At 42.5% G+C, this 17,586-nt stretch overlaps 1 protein-coding gene across 1 annotated transcript in view; it reads left to right on the top strand.

Moving 5' to 3' along the window:
* Positions 1 to 6,580, top strand: part of LY86 (lymphocyte antigen 86) — a gene marked incomplete at its 5' end in the record, with an annotated part of 58,523 nt that extends 51,943 nt beyond the window's left edge. The window contains 2 exons of the mRNA XM_030884785.2: positions 854 to 906; positions 6,313 to 6,580. Coding sequence (XP_030740645.2) covers positions 854 to 906; positions 6,313 to 6,396 — 137 coding nt within the window. The remainder of the gene's footprint in view (positions 1 to 853; positions 907 to 6,312) is intronic.
* Positions 6,581 to 17,586: the final 11,006 nt, after the last annotated feature.

Here is a 17,586-nt window from a genome sequence, read left to right as displayed (position 1 = left end):
TGTTAAAAAAAAAAAAGAACAGTGATTTACAAAGGAATCTGCTAGGCCAATTAAATTCAAGGGCATGGAGATCATCTCAGAAAGTTATAGTGACTATTTTGGGGGGATTCCAAAGGGAAAATCTTAATAGATGTTCTCAATAGGCACCAGATGATCAGGACTTATTTTAAAACTGCATTTTAAAACTGCATAAATGAGAAAGTTGTGCTAAGGAATATTTTCTATCACAACAAAGAACCTGCATATTCTTCCATGGTAGCAAGGAGTGTCCGCTAAGAGTTTCGCTAGGAAACCTTAACCCATCCGTCCATCTTACTCCCCCAACTTTGCCCCTCAGACGACTTTATGCTCTCCAAACTCAATGATCATTGAAAAGGAACACAACTTGTGTCCCTCGAGGGTGCCCAAACTCTTATTTTGATGTGGTCTAAATAAAAAGTACAAGATTTTTTGAGGAAAGGCGCAAGAGATGACATCACTTCCTCCAGAAGTGTATAGACCTACAGGGAAGATGTGCTGAGAAACAACAGCTTCACATTGTGATATTTTTGGACAATAAAGGTTGCTATGAGTTTGAAGCAAGGTTTCTATCATTTTTGCTTACCCTTGTCAGTAGGTCCCCTGTTTTTCCATCGCTGGATTCCCAGTGCCTGCCACATGGTAGATGCTCAGAAAATGTTTGTTGGCTGAAAGAATGCATGGTAGTTGGAATCAGGAAATGAAATTGCTTATAGGAATAACTCCTATTACCTAGTAAGAGCAATCACTACACAGTAATCACAGATAATTTGAGCAAATCAACTGTTTGCTTTCAATAATTGAATAGAATTATCTATGTTTTATATTTTTTCAGAAAAGTTTTACTATGCTGGCCCTGTCAATAATATTGGATTTGACATCCCTGAGGTAAGATGTTGTTCTGTCTGATTGTATTCTTTAATTACATTAACGAGTTATTGAAGAAGGAGAAGAGAATAGGATGAAGGGAGATGAGAAGAAAAGAATCAAATAATTCAAAATGTTTTTCTAGACCATCACTAAGAAAACCCTTTCCTAATGAAGCTGTTACCTCCATAAATACCTAGTACATAGTGGACACTTAAAAATGCTTGACCCCTTGGTTTGGACAGTCCAGCATTTAACATTTGATGCTCCTTTGGACTGTCGGGGAAATCTTCAGGGTCCCCTGAGTAGAAAACCTCCTGAGAGGAAGCCCAATTCCTTGTCCAGCAGGATTCTGGGTCCTCAGAAACTCCGTGTGAGTCGAGCTGCTTGGGAATTGTGAGAGAAGCCACCTGGGGCATCAGCAGGGCTTTGGAAAAGGCCTGCCATGCTGAGGAAGGAAGACACACCAACCACATTGGCATAAATTCCCCCCAAGTCTCTGTGACCACACTCTCCATGCCCACATCCTGAGCAACCGTTGGCAAGGCCCACAGCAAAGAGTGCGATTTTATCAGATGGCTGACTCCAAGTCGCCATGACAAAAGTCATGACGTTTTGATGTGGTGCTCCTGAGAGAATCTTCGGGGACAACATCAGAAGAATCACAAAAATGCAAGAGTGAATTTTTGTTTCGTTTTGTTTCCCAAGTCACCCTTTGAGTCCTCCAAAACCTGTGCACCCCTCTAGAAAGGTGAGTCCTCGATGAAGAACCTCTTTGGCATCATGCCTGTGCCTCCTCTCACAGCTTTCCTTTCTGTCCCAGCCCCTGGGCTCCTGCCCTGAGAACAGAACCCTGCAGAGCTGCGTCAAACTCCCAGTAGGCTGGGAGCTTCGAGCATTCCCTCCTCCATCCTTCCCCAGAGTTTCCCGTTTGCGCATCTCAGCCTATAAAGTTTTAGTAAGGAAGAACTCAGGATCCTTTCACTCCTAAAATTAGAGTGTGGGGGCTGAAGTTTTCCCAAATTGTTTTTGGTTTTTCCTTAAACTTTGTGATTTGAGTCATTTCTCCTTCCCTATGTTCCTGCTATCATGCACACTGTGTTGTCCTGGTGTTGCCGTCCGGTCTGTGCGGCACACAGTATGTCGCCTCACCCTGCACCCTTTCCATGATCTTTGTTATGTTTGAGCCCGTTGTTCTGCTCATCATGTCCTGTCTTCCAAGCTAGAGGACTCCTACTCAAGTGCTTCGCTGGCAATAAAGTTTTCTTCATCTAGTTTCAGAAGTACATCACCAGGTCTTTCTTCTTAGTCTTAATATGGAAGTTCTGCTGAACCCTGTGCAGCACAGGTACCTTTGCCCGTCTTTGACATGCTGGTGACATATCTACCATCATCACAGCAACATGCAAGCCACCTCAGTAAGACCCACAGACAGAAGAGTAGTGCCCACCTCCTTGTTACAGACTGATTTAAAATTTGCAAGGAGTTGAAAACAACTTAATTTCTTTTGAAAACAAAACAAAACAGAAATGTTAAAAATCTTTACTGAGATCACCTAAGACATTTGTGGGAAGTGCAGTACCAGAGGGTTAATGCTCCAGGAGACATTACCCAGAGTGAGGGCAGAGAGAGCGAGATGAGCTGACTCCGGGTCTGGGCTGATGAAGGATGTCCAGTTCTCCCACCTCTTCTGTCCCATGGCCTCAGCCAAAAAGGCCCTTGCCAAGGGCTGACCTGCCTCCCCACCTGCTCACCCCTGGGCCTGCCCAGCTGGGACACACCACCCATGCACCTAGGCAGCGGGAGGCCTTTGAATCCCAGCACGGGGGTCCATGTTGGTTGCACACCAGCCACAGCAGCCCAGGCCTCCCTGGCTGCCATCCGGTCAGCACACAGAGACTTGGCTTCCTTAATATGGGACAGATAGATACACTGCTAAGTCTTTATGTTTAAAAGACCTCCCCCACATCCCTTTCTTCAACTAAGCCACCAGAGCTAAGATTGGCACTCAGCACTCTGTCACTTAGCACTCCGTCTTCAGTCTCTAGGTACCATCTTCTCTCCAACAAACTTAGTCCCTTGGCCAAGAATGGAAGTCCTGCCTGGGGTCCTCTATCTTCCAACTATCTTCTGAATTAGAATTTAAAGATCCTTCAGGTTCCTTAGGAGTCCTGGTGGGTTATGCATTTGGCTGCTAACAATTAAGTCAGGAGTTCGAAACCACCAGCCACTCAGCAGGAGAAAGATGAGCTTTTCTGCTCCTGTAAAAATTACAGCCTTGGAAACAAAAATGGGGCAGTTCTTCTCTATCCCATAGGGTCGCTGTGCTTGGAGTTGGAATCTCAACTCAATGGCAGTGAGTGAGTGAGTGAGTGAGTGAGTGAGTGAGTGAGTGAGTGAGTGAGTGAGTTGAGCTCCCAACACACATAATAAGAACTTGTAGGTACTGATGGAACAATGAAATTACCCAGAATGAAACTGCCAAACCTCTGGCACTGAAAGAAGGCTGCTCTGGCACTGATCTGCTTGCGTCCTTCATGTCCTGGGCCCAGCTCCCTAAACACTCTTACCTCTTCAAACATACTATGTTCGCTTATTTCCTAATTTGCAAGCTACGACATATGTCCTCTTTCCTCCAAATGCTGTACCTTTTCCTAAACTCATGGAGAAATGAAAAACAATTCATTTGGCTTCCATGAGTGCATAGGGCATGTACTTAAATGCACAAGAAGAACTACAAGAAAACTAATGTATTATCATTGTTATTGTTATTAAACAGAGAAGTCAATAAAACTTTGAGTTGACTTCTATCCATAATTAATTCTCTGATTTTGACATTGGTTTGGTTAAATCCCTAACACTTCTGATGAAATTATAGCTGATCGATATCAGCAATAAGACTCATGGGAGCCCATAGATTTACAACATCTTCCAATTGAATGATGCCTTAGGATAATTCTCACAGCCAAGTCTCTGGAATACAATTTGTAGTGTTGATGCATCCACAGTCCCAAGGTTCTGCTAATTGCTAGAAACTTGTTATTTCTTAAGAAAAGCTCTCTCTTGGGCGACCTCTATCCAGTGGTCTAATTTATTCCTGCTCTGCAGCTTTATACTGTTTAGTCTATGTCAGTGGTCCTCAGCCTTCTTAATGCTGCAATCTTTAATACTGTTCCTCATGTTGTGGTGACCCCCAACCGTAAAATTATTTTTGTTGCTACTTCTTAACTGTAATTTTGCTACTGTTATGAGTCAGGCAACCCCTGTGAAAGGGTTTTTGACCTTCGAAGGGGTTGCAACCCACAGGTTGAGAACTACTTGTCTAGGTAGACTACAGAAACAAAATTCATAAACAACTATATTATATGAGAGAGTTTATATAAAGGGTAATTGTACATTAAGCATCCCAACCCAGTCCAGTCTAAGCCCATAAGTCCAACATTAGCCCATATGTCCGACATCGATCTACAAAGTCCTCCTCAAACTCACAAAACACATGAAATGATGCTGACTGCAGGAGGAAAGCCAAATCAGTGAATGTGTAAGCATCTGAACGCTGACAGGGGTCTCCACACAGCTGCTCCAGCACCCAGGGCTGCATCAAGGTAGGTCCATGTGGCTTCTCCTCAGGGATGTCTCACAGGAAGGGAGCCTTGCCAACTAAAGCAGGGAACTAGCTAAGGCAGCTGCACCCTGGTCCGACCATCAGAAAGCAAGAGACCTGAGAACCAAAAAGGCCAGGCTCACCAACCCATTTATCTCGCCACCCTTCAATTAATCCCACATGTGTTTATTGGCCAGGTTGGCACAATAAACCTTTACTATCACATGTACAAATTAAGCCTCTTTCTTCTTTTGTGTGTCAGGCTGTTCAAAGTTTTGCCAGGAGTTCCTTGTGCTTCCAACCCTACCATCCATCTCTCCATTCTTTTACCTTCTTACCTGTCCCCTCCCACTACCAAACCAAACCAAACTGCCATTCAATGGATTCCTACTTGACTCTCTAGTGGGAAGTAGAGCTGCTCTCATAGGGAATCAGAGGCTGAAGATCTTTACCAGAAAAGACGGTTTCATCTTTTTGTCATTGAATGGCTTATGGGTTCCAACTAGTGACCTTGTTTTTAGCAACCCAATGCACTATGCCACCAGGGCTCCTCATTCCCACCACCAGCAGAATCGTTTCCCTTGCAGATCGGAGAGTCAGCAAACCTCTACACCTACGGAGTGGCCTGTAGGGTGCTTTACACGGGGGCTCTGCAGTGAACACAAAAGACTCAGCTCAGTGCTTAGGGTCTTCCTTCCGTTTCCGATTCTCCATGGTTGTCAGAATACTTCTCTGTGATTCACTTTCAGCTATACACATAAGGATTCCTTAGACAATACTACACCATCTCCGTAAACTGCTCATTACCAGAAATGAATCTTGAAAGGGTCCGATGCCTTTTCTGATGCAGCCTTTTGTGCCATTAGAACTTGCTCCTCCAATGGCTTTCTCAAGCTCAGCAAATAGCACTTCACCCTTCCAGTAACTTGGGTCAAAGTCCTTGTGTCACCATTACCCTCGCCACCACTCTACCCCCTACAAAAATGTCCTCAACAGTAATATTGACTCCTCTTTTGAAATTAATCTGGAATCCTGCCACATGTCACCCCCCCACCCCCCACCTGGACTGTGGCCGTAGCCACCTCCATGGTCTTGCTGATCTCACTGTCTCCAGAGCACGTCTCTTCAACACAGCAGCCAAAGCAACCCATTAACCAAGCCACACCTCTGCCAAACTCTTGGAGGACCACACCCCTTGAGTGTGAGCTCGAACCTTTCCTGTGGCCCATGAGCTTGATTGCCCTTCGTGTTTCTGGCCTCATCTCCTCTCACTCTTCTCAGGTGAGGCAGACGTTTCCTTTCCTGTATTAGAACACCATCCTCCACTCTTAAGCCTCCTTGAGGTCTTTGCCTAAACACCACCCTCTCAGTAGCTCCAGTGTTGACCTCCCTACCTAAAATTGCCAACCAGCACTGGACTTGCCCTATTCTGGCAGCACCTAGCACGCCATGCCCACCTCTCCTACTTGATTTCTCTGTAGTGGTGATCACCATCTACCTACCATGATACTTGATTATAATATGTGGTTGCCTGCCTCTCCCAGCTAGACCATGAGCTACACAGGGCAGAAAGCCATTGGCTCTGTTCGGTATTCTCCAATGCATTGCAAGCTCATGCATGTCAGGCTTTCAAGACTGTGACCTTTGGGGAACAGATTGCCAGGTCTTTCTTCTGAGTCACCTCCAACCTTATGGTTACTAGTCAACCTCTTACCTGTTTGAGCCACCCCGGGATTCCTGTACATAGTAGGTACTCAATAAATGTCTCCAATGTTTGATTATCTAGCGGACACATGCCTGATGCTCCCCCTCTTTCTTGGCAGGGAGAATACCAAGTCTTGGTGGAAATGTATAATGAAAACCGCTCTCCTGTGGGCTGTGCCAATGCCACTGTCATTTGCTGCTGATGGTGCCTCACAGCTCAATATCACTCCATCTTGTGGACAATGAAGTTCTTCAAACTGAACCAACTGTAAAAAGGATGTAAAGAAGCTGCACAAAGAATATTCTCCAAAGAGCTTGGGCTCATCTAAATCCCCCAATGCAACTCCCTCCTCAGATTCTATAGATGCAATTAAACCCCTGAAATTACTGGTGTGATTTCAATTTCATGTTGCTCCCTAGCAGTAGCAAGCATCAATCGGTCCTCTCTCATTGGTCACCACAGAGCACACACCTGCTTCTTAGCTCCTCAGGAGTGGTGCTCCACTGTCCGTAGGAATAACGAAAGCTGGCCCACCACAGTTGGCTGGAGTTTGTGGAAAGAGTCTCAGGAAAGTGCTGTGCTCCAAATGTACCCCCTCCAGATAGCAGGGACTGCTGCTGGACCACCCAAGCAGCCCTGCGATGACAGCAGGGCAAACTGAGGGGCTCTGGGAACAGGCCTGTTGGTTCCCCAGGCAGGAGCCCAAGCTCCAGGCCACCAGAACTGAGCTGTGATGAGATCCTTTGAATAGTATCGTAGTCAGTGTGTGTGTGTATGTGTGTGTGTGTGTGTGTGTAAAAAGAGATTTCCCCTAAGGAACTGATACATACAATTTCAGGGCTGGAAATTCTGCAAACTATAGGGCAGGTAGAGAGCTTGAAACACCACCAGAATTTGTATGTTACTTTCTTGAAGCAGAATTCCTTCTCTTGGAATTTCAGGTTTTCCCCCTTCAGGCCTTCTACTGATTGGATCAGCCCCACATTATTGAGGGTAATCTCTTTCACTCAGAGGCAAATGACTGTAAATATCAATCCCATCAGAAAATGCCATCACAGCAATATTTAGTTTAGTGTCTGACCAAATAACTGGGCACCATAGCTAAACCAAATGGATACATAGTATCAACCATCACAAATACAGACATCATAATCTCACTTGGAACCTTCAGACCAAATACTCCACCCTGACTACAGCTGACCTCAGCATGAAATGACTCTCCATTCATTCATTCATTCATTTTTAACTGTAATATTTCTGCACACTAATGCACCAGCAACTTGCTCAGATGCTAGGAAGCACTGTTTGCAAACCAGAACTCCTATCTTCATGGAGTTTATAATCTCCTGAAAGATTAAAATCAAGTGACAACCCCACCAATAGACACATTAATTCACATAGAGATGCACACCTTCAGGGTCCTCAGGAACTGGCAGTGGACTGACCTTTGGCCAAAAGTCCTGCCTGCAGCCTTACCGCCTCTTGCACTGTCACCCTTCTCCGAGACTCTGCAGGACCACACAGTGTGCACTGTAGCCCCCTCCACCTCAGTGCCCTCCTCCCACCCCTCCTGCAAGCATGTCTGGATCCAATGGCTGCCTTCTTATTCCTGCTAAGGGGCTGGAGCCTGGTGATTGGATTAACTTTAACGTGTGTGGGTCTTTTATATATGGCTTTTGTATATGGCTTTCCTCTTTTGAGGTCAAAAGAGGAAAAAGAACAGCTTAGAAATGCAAACAGCTATTAATTACTGTGAAAACAAAACAAAAAAAGCAAAGGCAGGGTGGGGAAGCCCTGCTCACTGCCATCAAGTTCATTCCAACTCATAGTGACCCTGTGCGCACAGAGTGGAACCCCCTTGACTGTTCAAGGCTGTAACCTCTCAGAAGGAGATCACTAACCCTGTCTTGCAAGGTGTCTTCCAAGGTGTCTCTGGGACTCTGCAGTTCAAACTGCAGAGTGTTTTGCTAACATTTAAGCATCTAACCATTTGTGCTACCCAGAGGGACTCACTGACTATTCCAAACAGCAGGCTGCAAAAATCACAACACAGATCTGAGCTTTTCTGAACTATGGGGGACACAAGTATAACACTCTCCTTTATGCTGAATAGAAAAGTCATGCCGAGGCTAATCTAGGCTATGCCTTAGGACACAATGGGGTGAAGATCGTGTTACCCACACAAATAGCAAAGCGAGTGCCTAACTGTTCATCCGCCTTCTGACTGTGGAGACACTGGTCCTTCCAACCGGAGATCTCCCTCCTCAATAAAGATCTCCGCAGCCAGCTAAGGCTCTGAGTAGCCTCTGTAAGCGTCTTTGGGTAGGTCCAATGATTAATGTTTAATTACTAACAGAAAAGTTGGCTGTTCAAATCTACCCAAAGGTGCCTCTGAAGAAAGGCTGGGTGAGCTACTTCTTAAAAAAAGCAGCCATTGAAAACCCCATGGAGCCCAGTTCTACTCTGACACACATCAGGGTTGCCACGAGTCAGTGTCCACCTGTGATGTACATAACCTTGGAATCATTGCCACAGCCATCCGAGCACATGTGAAAAGATAGGGAATCAGTTCACTTGTTTCCTGCCACCCCACCTGCTTTCCCCTGCCATTATCTCAAACATGATTGAAATGTGTGTATGAGATAGGGAAATAGGGGAAATAAACAAACACAGAGAGCAAGAGAACATTTCAGATGCAACAGGTTTGGGTTAAACATAGAGGTCCATATTTGAGATTAACCTAGCTAAGTACACAATAATGCCACTAGATAAATGATCCAAGAGGAAAATGGGATGTTTCTCTGCCCCTAAATACATCCTTGGTGCTCTGAAATATCACTCTCAGATTCACTTTTGCAAAATGAGAAAGTGCTTCAATATTTGAGACTAGAATGCAAGCAGACCTAGTTGGAGAACAGTCAAAATCATGATTCAACCCTCTGGTAGAGCGGGTAACTGAGATCATGTTTAATTGTCGCCCCAGAAACCAGGGGGTGGGCATTTAAATGGAGAGGGGGCAACAACCCTAACGCAAGTTTTCTAAGACCAGTTTGCTGTGGGTGTGCTGGGTAGAGGAGGAGGTGACAAGAGTAAACTAACAATGTCCCAGCAGTACTCAATGCTTTTCCCATTTTTCTCACCCACGGAGATTGCTGGAGTTTCAGAATCACCATAAAGTAATTTAAAGATTTCTCTATCATTTTTCCTGAAAAAAAGGAAAAGTCTCCAAAACCAAAGAACCCCGGAGATCCATTCCTTTGGGGGATCACAGAGCCTTCTGTCCATTTGGAAGAGAATGTCAGCAACGTGGTACATAAATTTTAAAATATATTATCAAAAGAAATTCCAGTCCCCAGGGGAAGCTTTGTTATGTGCAGGTCCAGGCAGAATATTAAGAAAGTTTGGAACAGTATAAACACATCCCTTGGAATGTTCTTGGCTGTCAGTTACAGAGAACTGACCTCAACCTGACTGACCACACACAACAGGAAGGGATTGGCTGGTTCTCAGGATGGCTGGAGCTCGGACTTCAGTGTCAGTCTGCCACAAAGGGTCATGCTGTCACCACCCCTTCCATTTCTCTGCAGTCATTTTAGTTTGGGCTCCCTGGATATTGATTTCACATTCAGTGTGAAGTATGAAAGACAAGAGAGCACCTTCATCCCGAGCCCTGCCTTCCATCTGCACTGAATTGGCTGGCGTCACTTGCATCCTGCCAATCAACTTTGACCCCTTAGGAGTTAGTCTCCCAGGAACCAAACAGGGCCCTTAATGGAAAGTGGGACCATTGCAATGGGAGTAAAAAGGGAAAGGTGGCAGCAACAGAGACCATGGGGCCTAGAATTAGGTCAGCTTTTGAGTTCTAACTCTCCTGTTTCCCAGGCCCGCTTTAACAGATTGCCATAAACGAGGTGGCTTAAAGCAAGAAAGGTTTATTTTCTCACAGTTCTGGAGCCTAGAAACCTGATATGAAGGTGTCTGCAGGCCATACTCCCTCAGAAGGCTCTGAGGGGAAGTCTGCCCCATGACCCTTACCTAGTTTATGGTGGTTGCTGGCAGTTCTTGGTTTCTCGGCTGGCAGCTACTTTTACTCGTCTCTGCTTCTGGTGTCCATGGTGTGTGTGTGTGTGTGTGTGTGTGTGTGTGTATGTGTGTGTTCAAATTCCCTCTGGTGACTCTGTAGAGTAAGTGGCCGATTGTTAACCTCAACGTCAGCGGTTCAAAGCCACCAGCCTTTCCAAGGAAGAAAAGTGAGGCTATCTGTTCCCTTAATGATTTCCAGGCTTGGAAACAATTGACTTGGGTGATCGTGGATGAGGACACCAGCCATGTTACATTAGGGCCCACCCTACTCCAGTATGGCCTCCTCTTATCTTGATTACACCCCCAAAATCCTCTATTTTCAAATAAGGCCTTAGTCATAGCAGATTGGTTAAGTATGAAGCTACTAAACCTAAAAGTGGATGATTTGAACCCATCAGCCACTCCAGGGGAGAAAGATGATTCCATAAAAGTTGAATTCCAGGTAGCAGAAGGACATTGGGCCTCCACTCAAGTACTCCCTCAATGCAGTTGTATGAGCCTCTAATAAAATGATTTTTTAAAAAGTTGAATTCCATAAAAAGCTAGCCTAAGAAACCCTGTAGAGAAGTCCTGTTCTTCCCTACAGGATCTTTACTAATTGGATTTGACTTGACAGCAATATGTTTAGTTGGTTTTTGGCTTAATTCTCCTAGCCTCATTGTCCTCATCTGTAAACGGCAACTGCAAAAATATTCACTCTATCGAGATACAAGGAGTCCTGGTGGTACCGTGGTCAGGTGTTGAGCTGCTAACTGCAGAGTCAGCAGTCTGAAACCACCAGTCAGGCCACGGGAGAAAGATGGGCTTTCTACTCCCATAAAGAGTTACAGCCTCAGAAACAAATAGGGGCAGTTCTACCCTGTCCTACAGGGTCACTATGAATCAGTATTGACTCAGTGGCAAGAAATATGTTTTCTTGGTTATAGATACTGTGATATTCAAATGAGAAAACAAAAAAAATTTTAATCATTTTATTGGGGGCTCATACAACTCTTATCACAATCCATACATACACCAAATGTATAAAACACATTTGTATATTCATTACCCTCATCATTTCTCAAAACATTCGCTCTCCATGTAAGTCCCTGGCAACAGTTCCTCATTTGTCCCTGGCCTCCCTGCTCCCCCCTCCCTCATGAACCCTTGATAATTTATAAATTATTATTTTGTCATATCTTACACTATCCAATGTCTCCCTTCACCCACTTCTCTGCTGTCCATCCCCCAAGGAGGAGGTTATATGTAGATCCTTGTAATCTGTTCCCCCTTTCTCCCTCACCTTCCCTCTACCCTCCCAGTATTGCCACTCTCACCACTGGTCCTGAAAGGATCATCCATCCTGGAATCCCTGTATTTCCAGTTCCTATCTGTACCAGTGTACATCCTCTGGTCTACCCAGATTTGTAAGGTGGAATTGGGATCCTGATAGTGGGTGGGGATGAAGCATTTAGGAACTAAAGGAAAGTTGTATGTTTCATCGTTGCCTAGAACAGTGCTTGGCATATAACTCAAAGTATTATGTTAGGGTGTGTGTTCAGCAGAGCACCCTGTTTCCTAATTTTTATTGCTCCCATCATGCCTAGCTCATTGGAGAAAAAGACTGTAGGCTTCCTACATACCAAACAATCCAGAGAAAACAGCCCTTACCCACAAGACCCCACTCCTTTCCAATGCTGAAATGGTTCCTTTGGTTCTTGATTTCTTGTCAGTGTTACTGGTTTTATTAGAGCTTGGCTGGGGGCATGTTTGATGAACTATATGTTCAGATCATGAACAATAAAGAAAAATTAAAGGAAACATTCAACTTCCCCAAGACAGAAATGTTACAACCAGGCCAAGAAGGATTTATGAAAGAAATGGTGTGTGTGTGTGTGTGTGTGTGTGTGTGTGTGTGTGTGTGTTTAATTAAACTTGTTTCCTTAAAAAAAAAAGACACACATTCAAGACGTGAAGAAATAAATGTAACATCTGCAAAGTTAACAATGACGTCTGCCTTCAGACAAAGTAACCCAAAATAGCTAGTGAGAGAACTGACAGAGCCACATCCTGGCTCCACCCGGATTTGTTAGTGGGGGGTGGGGGGTAGATGATCCTCACAGCTAGTAGATTCCAGGTCTGAATCTAGCTGCCTGTTTCCCAATCATCACAGGGCATTTCTCTAATATTCCTGTCATTTTACCTGGCAATCAGTGTCCCATAGACACAAAAGAGATTGATTTGATTTCTAATTTCTGGAAATACCTTCTGGTTCTGTCCTGTACCATGACTTTGAAAATTCAGAACGAAACCCTTCAGCAGCCTTCAAATGTTACCAGCTTGAACTTTCCCCCCCTCCCATCCATCTTCCTCTTAAAATGCAGTGACAAAGCCAGATTATTTCCTCTAATATCTTGATCTCCTCACTCCTGAAGAAAAGAGTGCATGCAGCAACGCTACTGAAGCTGAAAACAAGGATTGCTTCTTCCAGCTCAAACTTTTCTGGATTCCCTGAAACCCAACCAAAATAGGAAGAAATAAAACATTGATGCAACCTGAGTTGCATCATTGAGTCATAATGAGTCTTCAACTCTGTAGTAGTGAAAGGAAATTTGAGAGGGAACAGAGAATCTTACTGAAATGATCAGAGGGTTATGATAAAGTTTCTGCATGAAGATAAACAAAAATGCTTAAAACATGTGAGTATGAAGGACAGGAGAAAAATAAAAGTAATAATAATTTTTTTAATGCTAGCATTTTCAACATGTCATTGTGCTAAGTATTCTACCTACATTTCAATATCTATTGCTTAATGCAGGTCTTATAGAAGAGGAAGTTGGGATTAGTTGTTTCAGTAGTGGGCCCAATGTTGCATGGGTAACACAAGGAATCAGTGAGCTGGGATCCCAGGCTCTCTGACTCCATGCCCATGCTCCAAGAAGACAGTCTTAGTAATTTAACCAGAGGCTATATAATAAGGATATGTTTTTAACCTTATGTTTTTAGTTGTGGCTTGTTGAATATGTTAACTCAAGCAGACTGAAAATAGAGGTTGATTATAAAGAGTTTGAGGGTGATGTTGGCCCAATGATAGAATTCTCACCTTTCATACAGGAGACCTGGATTCAATTTCTGGCCATTGCACTTCATGTACAATCACCAACCATCTCCATGTTGCTGTGATGCTGAACAGCTTCTAGACTAAGAAATATTAGGAAGAAAGACCTGATAAACTACTTCCAAAAATAGTTATTGTTGTGTGGCATCAAGTCAATTCCAACTCATGGAGACTCATGTGACAGAATAGAACTGTCCCACAGAATTTTCTTGGCTGTAATTATATTATCAGGTTTTCTCCCATGAGGCCATTTGGTGAATTCAAACAACCAACCTAGGATGTGGCCCTGTCGGTTCTATCACTAGCCATTTGGGGTACCTTTTTTCTGAAGACCAGAGAAATCAAACTCACTGCCATCATCAAGTTGATGCTGACTTACAGGAACCTTATAGGAGAAGTAAGAGCTGCTCCTCTGAGTTTCTGAGACTAGAAATCTCAGCCTTGTCTTTCTTCCATGGAGCTGCTGGTGGTTTCAAATTGCTGACCTTTTGGACTGCAGTCCAATGTGTAACCACTACATCACTAGGAATCTTTTATTCTCAAGCTAAGCACAGTCGTTAAGTTTGCAGATTTTACTTTTAGTTTTTCACATTTGAGACATATGCGTGGGTTTTGGTGTTGTTTATAGTTTGGGTTTTGGCAGGAAACAGTTTTGATTTTTAAAAATACACACTTTTTCTTCCATAAGCCCTTTTGGACTGATGACAACCTTTCTGTGCAATGGAGAAGCTGGTTACCTACATGTGCCCCTTAAATTCTCTTCAGAGCTCATGCTACTAACTGAACCACTGGAGGTTGAAGTCCACCTAAAGTCACCTTAGAAGAAAGGACTGATTATCTACTTGTGTAGACTTAGCTATTGATCCCTTGGGCTCAACGGGTACCAGCAAAATTATAGATTAGGCAAACAAGTCACCCAGATGCTCTACAACAAAGACAAGGGAAGCCAAATGAAGCAAATACCTGTGATAGTCCTGGAACACTTAGCTTCAAAGTAAAGAAGTACATTGACTACTGACTAGAAGAAGAAACTAAACAAGAACAGAGAATGAGGCGACAAATGGTTCAGTGAATTATCAACTTGCCTAACATACAGTGTGAGTCATTTAAAAGTTTTGCAAGCAATGATCTGATCAGGGAAGGAGCTTGATAATCAGACCAAAGACTGCACCAAGCTCCCCATCAGCTAACAACAAAAAGCAACCATGCCCTCTCATCTAAGGCATAGCCACAGCCACACCTCCTGCAGCTTCACTCACTGGATAAAGGACACAAACTTCACCTCTACAACAAGAGCACATTGGAAGGTCAACTGAGAAGAATTAAATAATTAGAAGATGGAATTTGTGTGATTGAAGACAAATTTCTCAATTTTATCAGAAACGATCAGAAACACATACACAGAAAGCTTGAGTGAATTTTTTTTTAAGTTTAAGAATTATCTATGGCACCATCAAGAAAAATACTTCATATGTGATTTAAAATAAAAACAGGAAGATACCAAACAACAGCCAACAGAGAAATGTGTCGAGGATTTGTTGAAAGAAATTTCCCTAATATTACAAAAGGCAAGAAAACATCCACTAAAGAAGCTCAGCAAATGCAAAACAGGCAAATCTCTCAAGAAAATCACAAAGACATATTGTAATCAAACTTGAAGACAAAGACAAAAAAAATGAATTTTGAAAACAGTTCAGTAAAAATGAAAATGGGTTACAAATGAGAACCAAGCCCTGATTTCTTAGCAAAAACAATACAGACAAGGAGGTGATAAAATGACATCTGAAATCCTAAAGGTAAAGAAAAGCATGACAACCAAGAAATACACTAGTATATCCAACAAAATTGTCCATCCATAATTAGGCACAATTAGGACATTTCCAGATCAACAGAAGTAAAGGGAACTTGTAAAAGAGAAAAAAAAGAAAACCACACCAATATTCCTAGAGAAATACTAAAGGGGTGAGAACCAGAAACAATGTGTAGCTCTTTTTCCTTTTGGGACCATTGCTGACACAGCAGCAGTGAAAACGAAGTTCAATCCTTTTATGTCTTTGGACCAGAGTAAAAAGCACAAATGGCATTTCAATGCACCTTCTTATGTTTGCCAAAAGATTATTTCTTCCCTTTTTCCAAGGAACTAAGACAAATACAGTATTCATTCCATGCTCCCCTGCAAGGTTGATGAAGTTCAGGTTGCACAAGGACACTATCTAGGTCAGAAAATTGGTAAAGTAGTCCAGGTTTACAGGAAGAAATATTTCATCTACATTGACTGGGTGTATGGAGACAAGAACTAATGGCACAATTGTACCTGTGGGCATTCGTTCCAGCGGAGTGGTTATGACTAGGCTGAAACGGGACAAAGACCACAAAAAGATCCTTGAATGGAAAGTCAAATCTTGCCAAATAGGAAACATAAAGAACAAACATAAGAAAGAATCAATTGAGAAGATTGGTAAAATCATCATATATACAACTACCATTAAAAAGGGAAATATATATACTAACAGGAGCTCTCCAGATAGCAATAATGGTAGAAAACAACTTGAGATTAATACACATGACAACAACATCCAGAAGCCAAGCTAGACATAGAAATATCCAAAGTAAAATAAATCTATAAAATTGAAAATAAGGATCCAGAGGTATCCATTTGTAAATATGGCAACAATGAGGCCAAAAGAGGCCATGCAATTGCTATAGACTATCAAATAGAGGGGAAGTCAAGAAGATTTCAAAGTAGAAAAGATAATTTTGAGCTTTGGGGAAAATATAATAAATTACACAGTAACCTCAAGGAGGATTAATAAACTTCATCACAATGAAAAGGGGGAAATCATAAATATTTAATAAAAATAAAACAAAAGCAATGAAGGAATTGATAAGAAAGGCTATAAACACAGTGAATGCAATACAAAAATTATGTGGAACAAAGAAACCAGAGGCAACACAAAAATAAAACAGTAAAATGATAACAATAAATTCATACCTATCATTAATTGCACTAGATGCAAATGGACTAAACTCGCCAATCAAAATATAGAGATTATGAAAAATATAAGAAAATATGACCTTTACGTGCAAAGACAAATAATATATATTAAAATCAAAGAATTAGCAAAAAATTCTAAAGAATGGCAATATTCATTTCTGATAATATTGATTTTTAAGGCAAAAGCCATCATAAGAGACAAGAAAGAACATTGTATAATGATTAAAGGGCCAACAACAGATATTAAAGGGCCAACCAGAAGACATATCTGTAATAAAGGTCTATGAACCCAATGAAAAATCACCAAAATACACATATCAAATATTAACAGAACTGAAAAAAGAAATAGACAACTCCATAATAATGGTAGGAGACTTTAGTAATACACTTTTGTTGAAGGTCAAACCACAAGAAAGAAACTCAATAAAGACACAAAAATAAAACACAATCAACTAACTTGATCTCATCAACATACACAGAACACTCCACACAGCAGCAGCACAAGAGACACTTTTCCAATGCACATGGAATATTTCCATGGACAATATGTTAAGCTACAGAGCCGGCATCAATAAAATTTTAAATATTGAAACTCTATAAAGCATCTTCTCAGATCACAATGCTATAAAATTACAAATCAGCCACAGAAAGATCAAGGGTGAAAAATCAAATGAATGGAAATTGAATAACATCTGCTTAAAACTATTGTGTACTGATGAAACACACAATACTCCTCTGGTTCCTTGAGTCTTCCTCACCCACCCCCACCCCCACTATCATGGCGGCCTTTCACTGCGGGCTAGACCAAAGCATGTACACAGGTACAGATAAGACATAAGAGCTCACGACACATGGAATCCAGGAACAGGAATGGGAGTAGCGATACCAGGAGGGCAAGGGAATGGTGGGGAGAAGAGGGGAGAAAGGGGAAACTGAGATGATAGACACATAACTGCACCACCACCACCCTGGCCAGGGGGATGAACAACAGAAACCATGAGGGACGGGAGACAGTGGTTGGTGTAAGATGTGAAAATAATAATAATTTATAATTTATCAAGGGGCCATGAGGTGGGGGGAGCTGACACCAAGGGCTCAATAGCAAATAAATGTCTAGATAATAATGATGCCAACATATGTACAAATGTGCCTGATACAATTGATGTATGGATTGTTGCAAGAACTGTAAGAGCCCTCAATAAAATGTTAAAAAAAAA

The sequence above is a fragment of the Echinops telfairi genome, unplaced genomic scaffold, assembly GCF_000313985.2.
Source record: "Echinops telfairi isolate 266 unplaced genomic scaffold, ASM31398v2 ScPeMD7_13;HRSCAF=56, whole genome shotgun sequence".
In the NCBI taxonomy this organism is placed as follows: Eukaryota; Metazoa; Chordata; class Mammalia; order Afrosoricida; family Tenrecidae; genus Echinops; species Echinops telfairi.
Note: the sequence above shows the minus strand (reverse complement) of the source record. Positions and strands in the feature narration are given on the sequence as shown.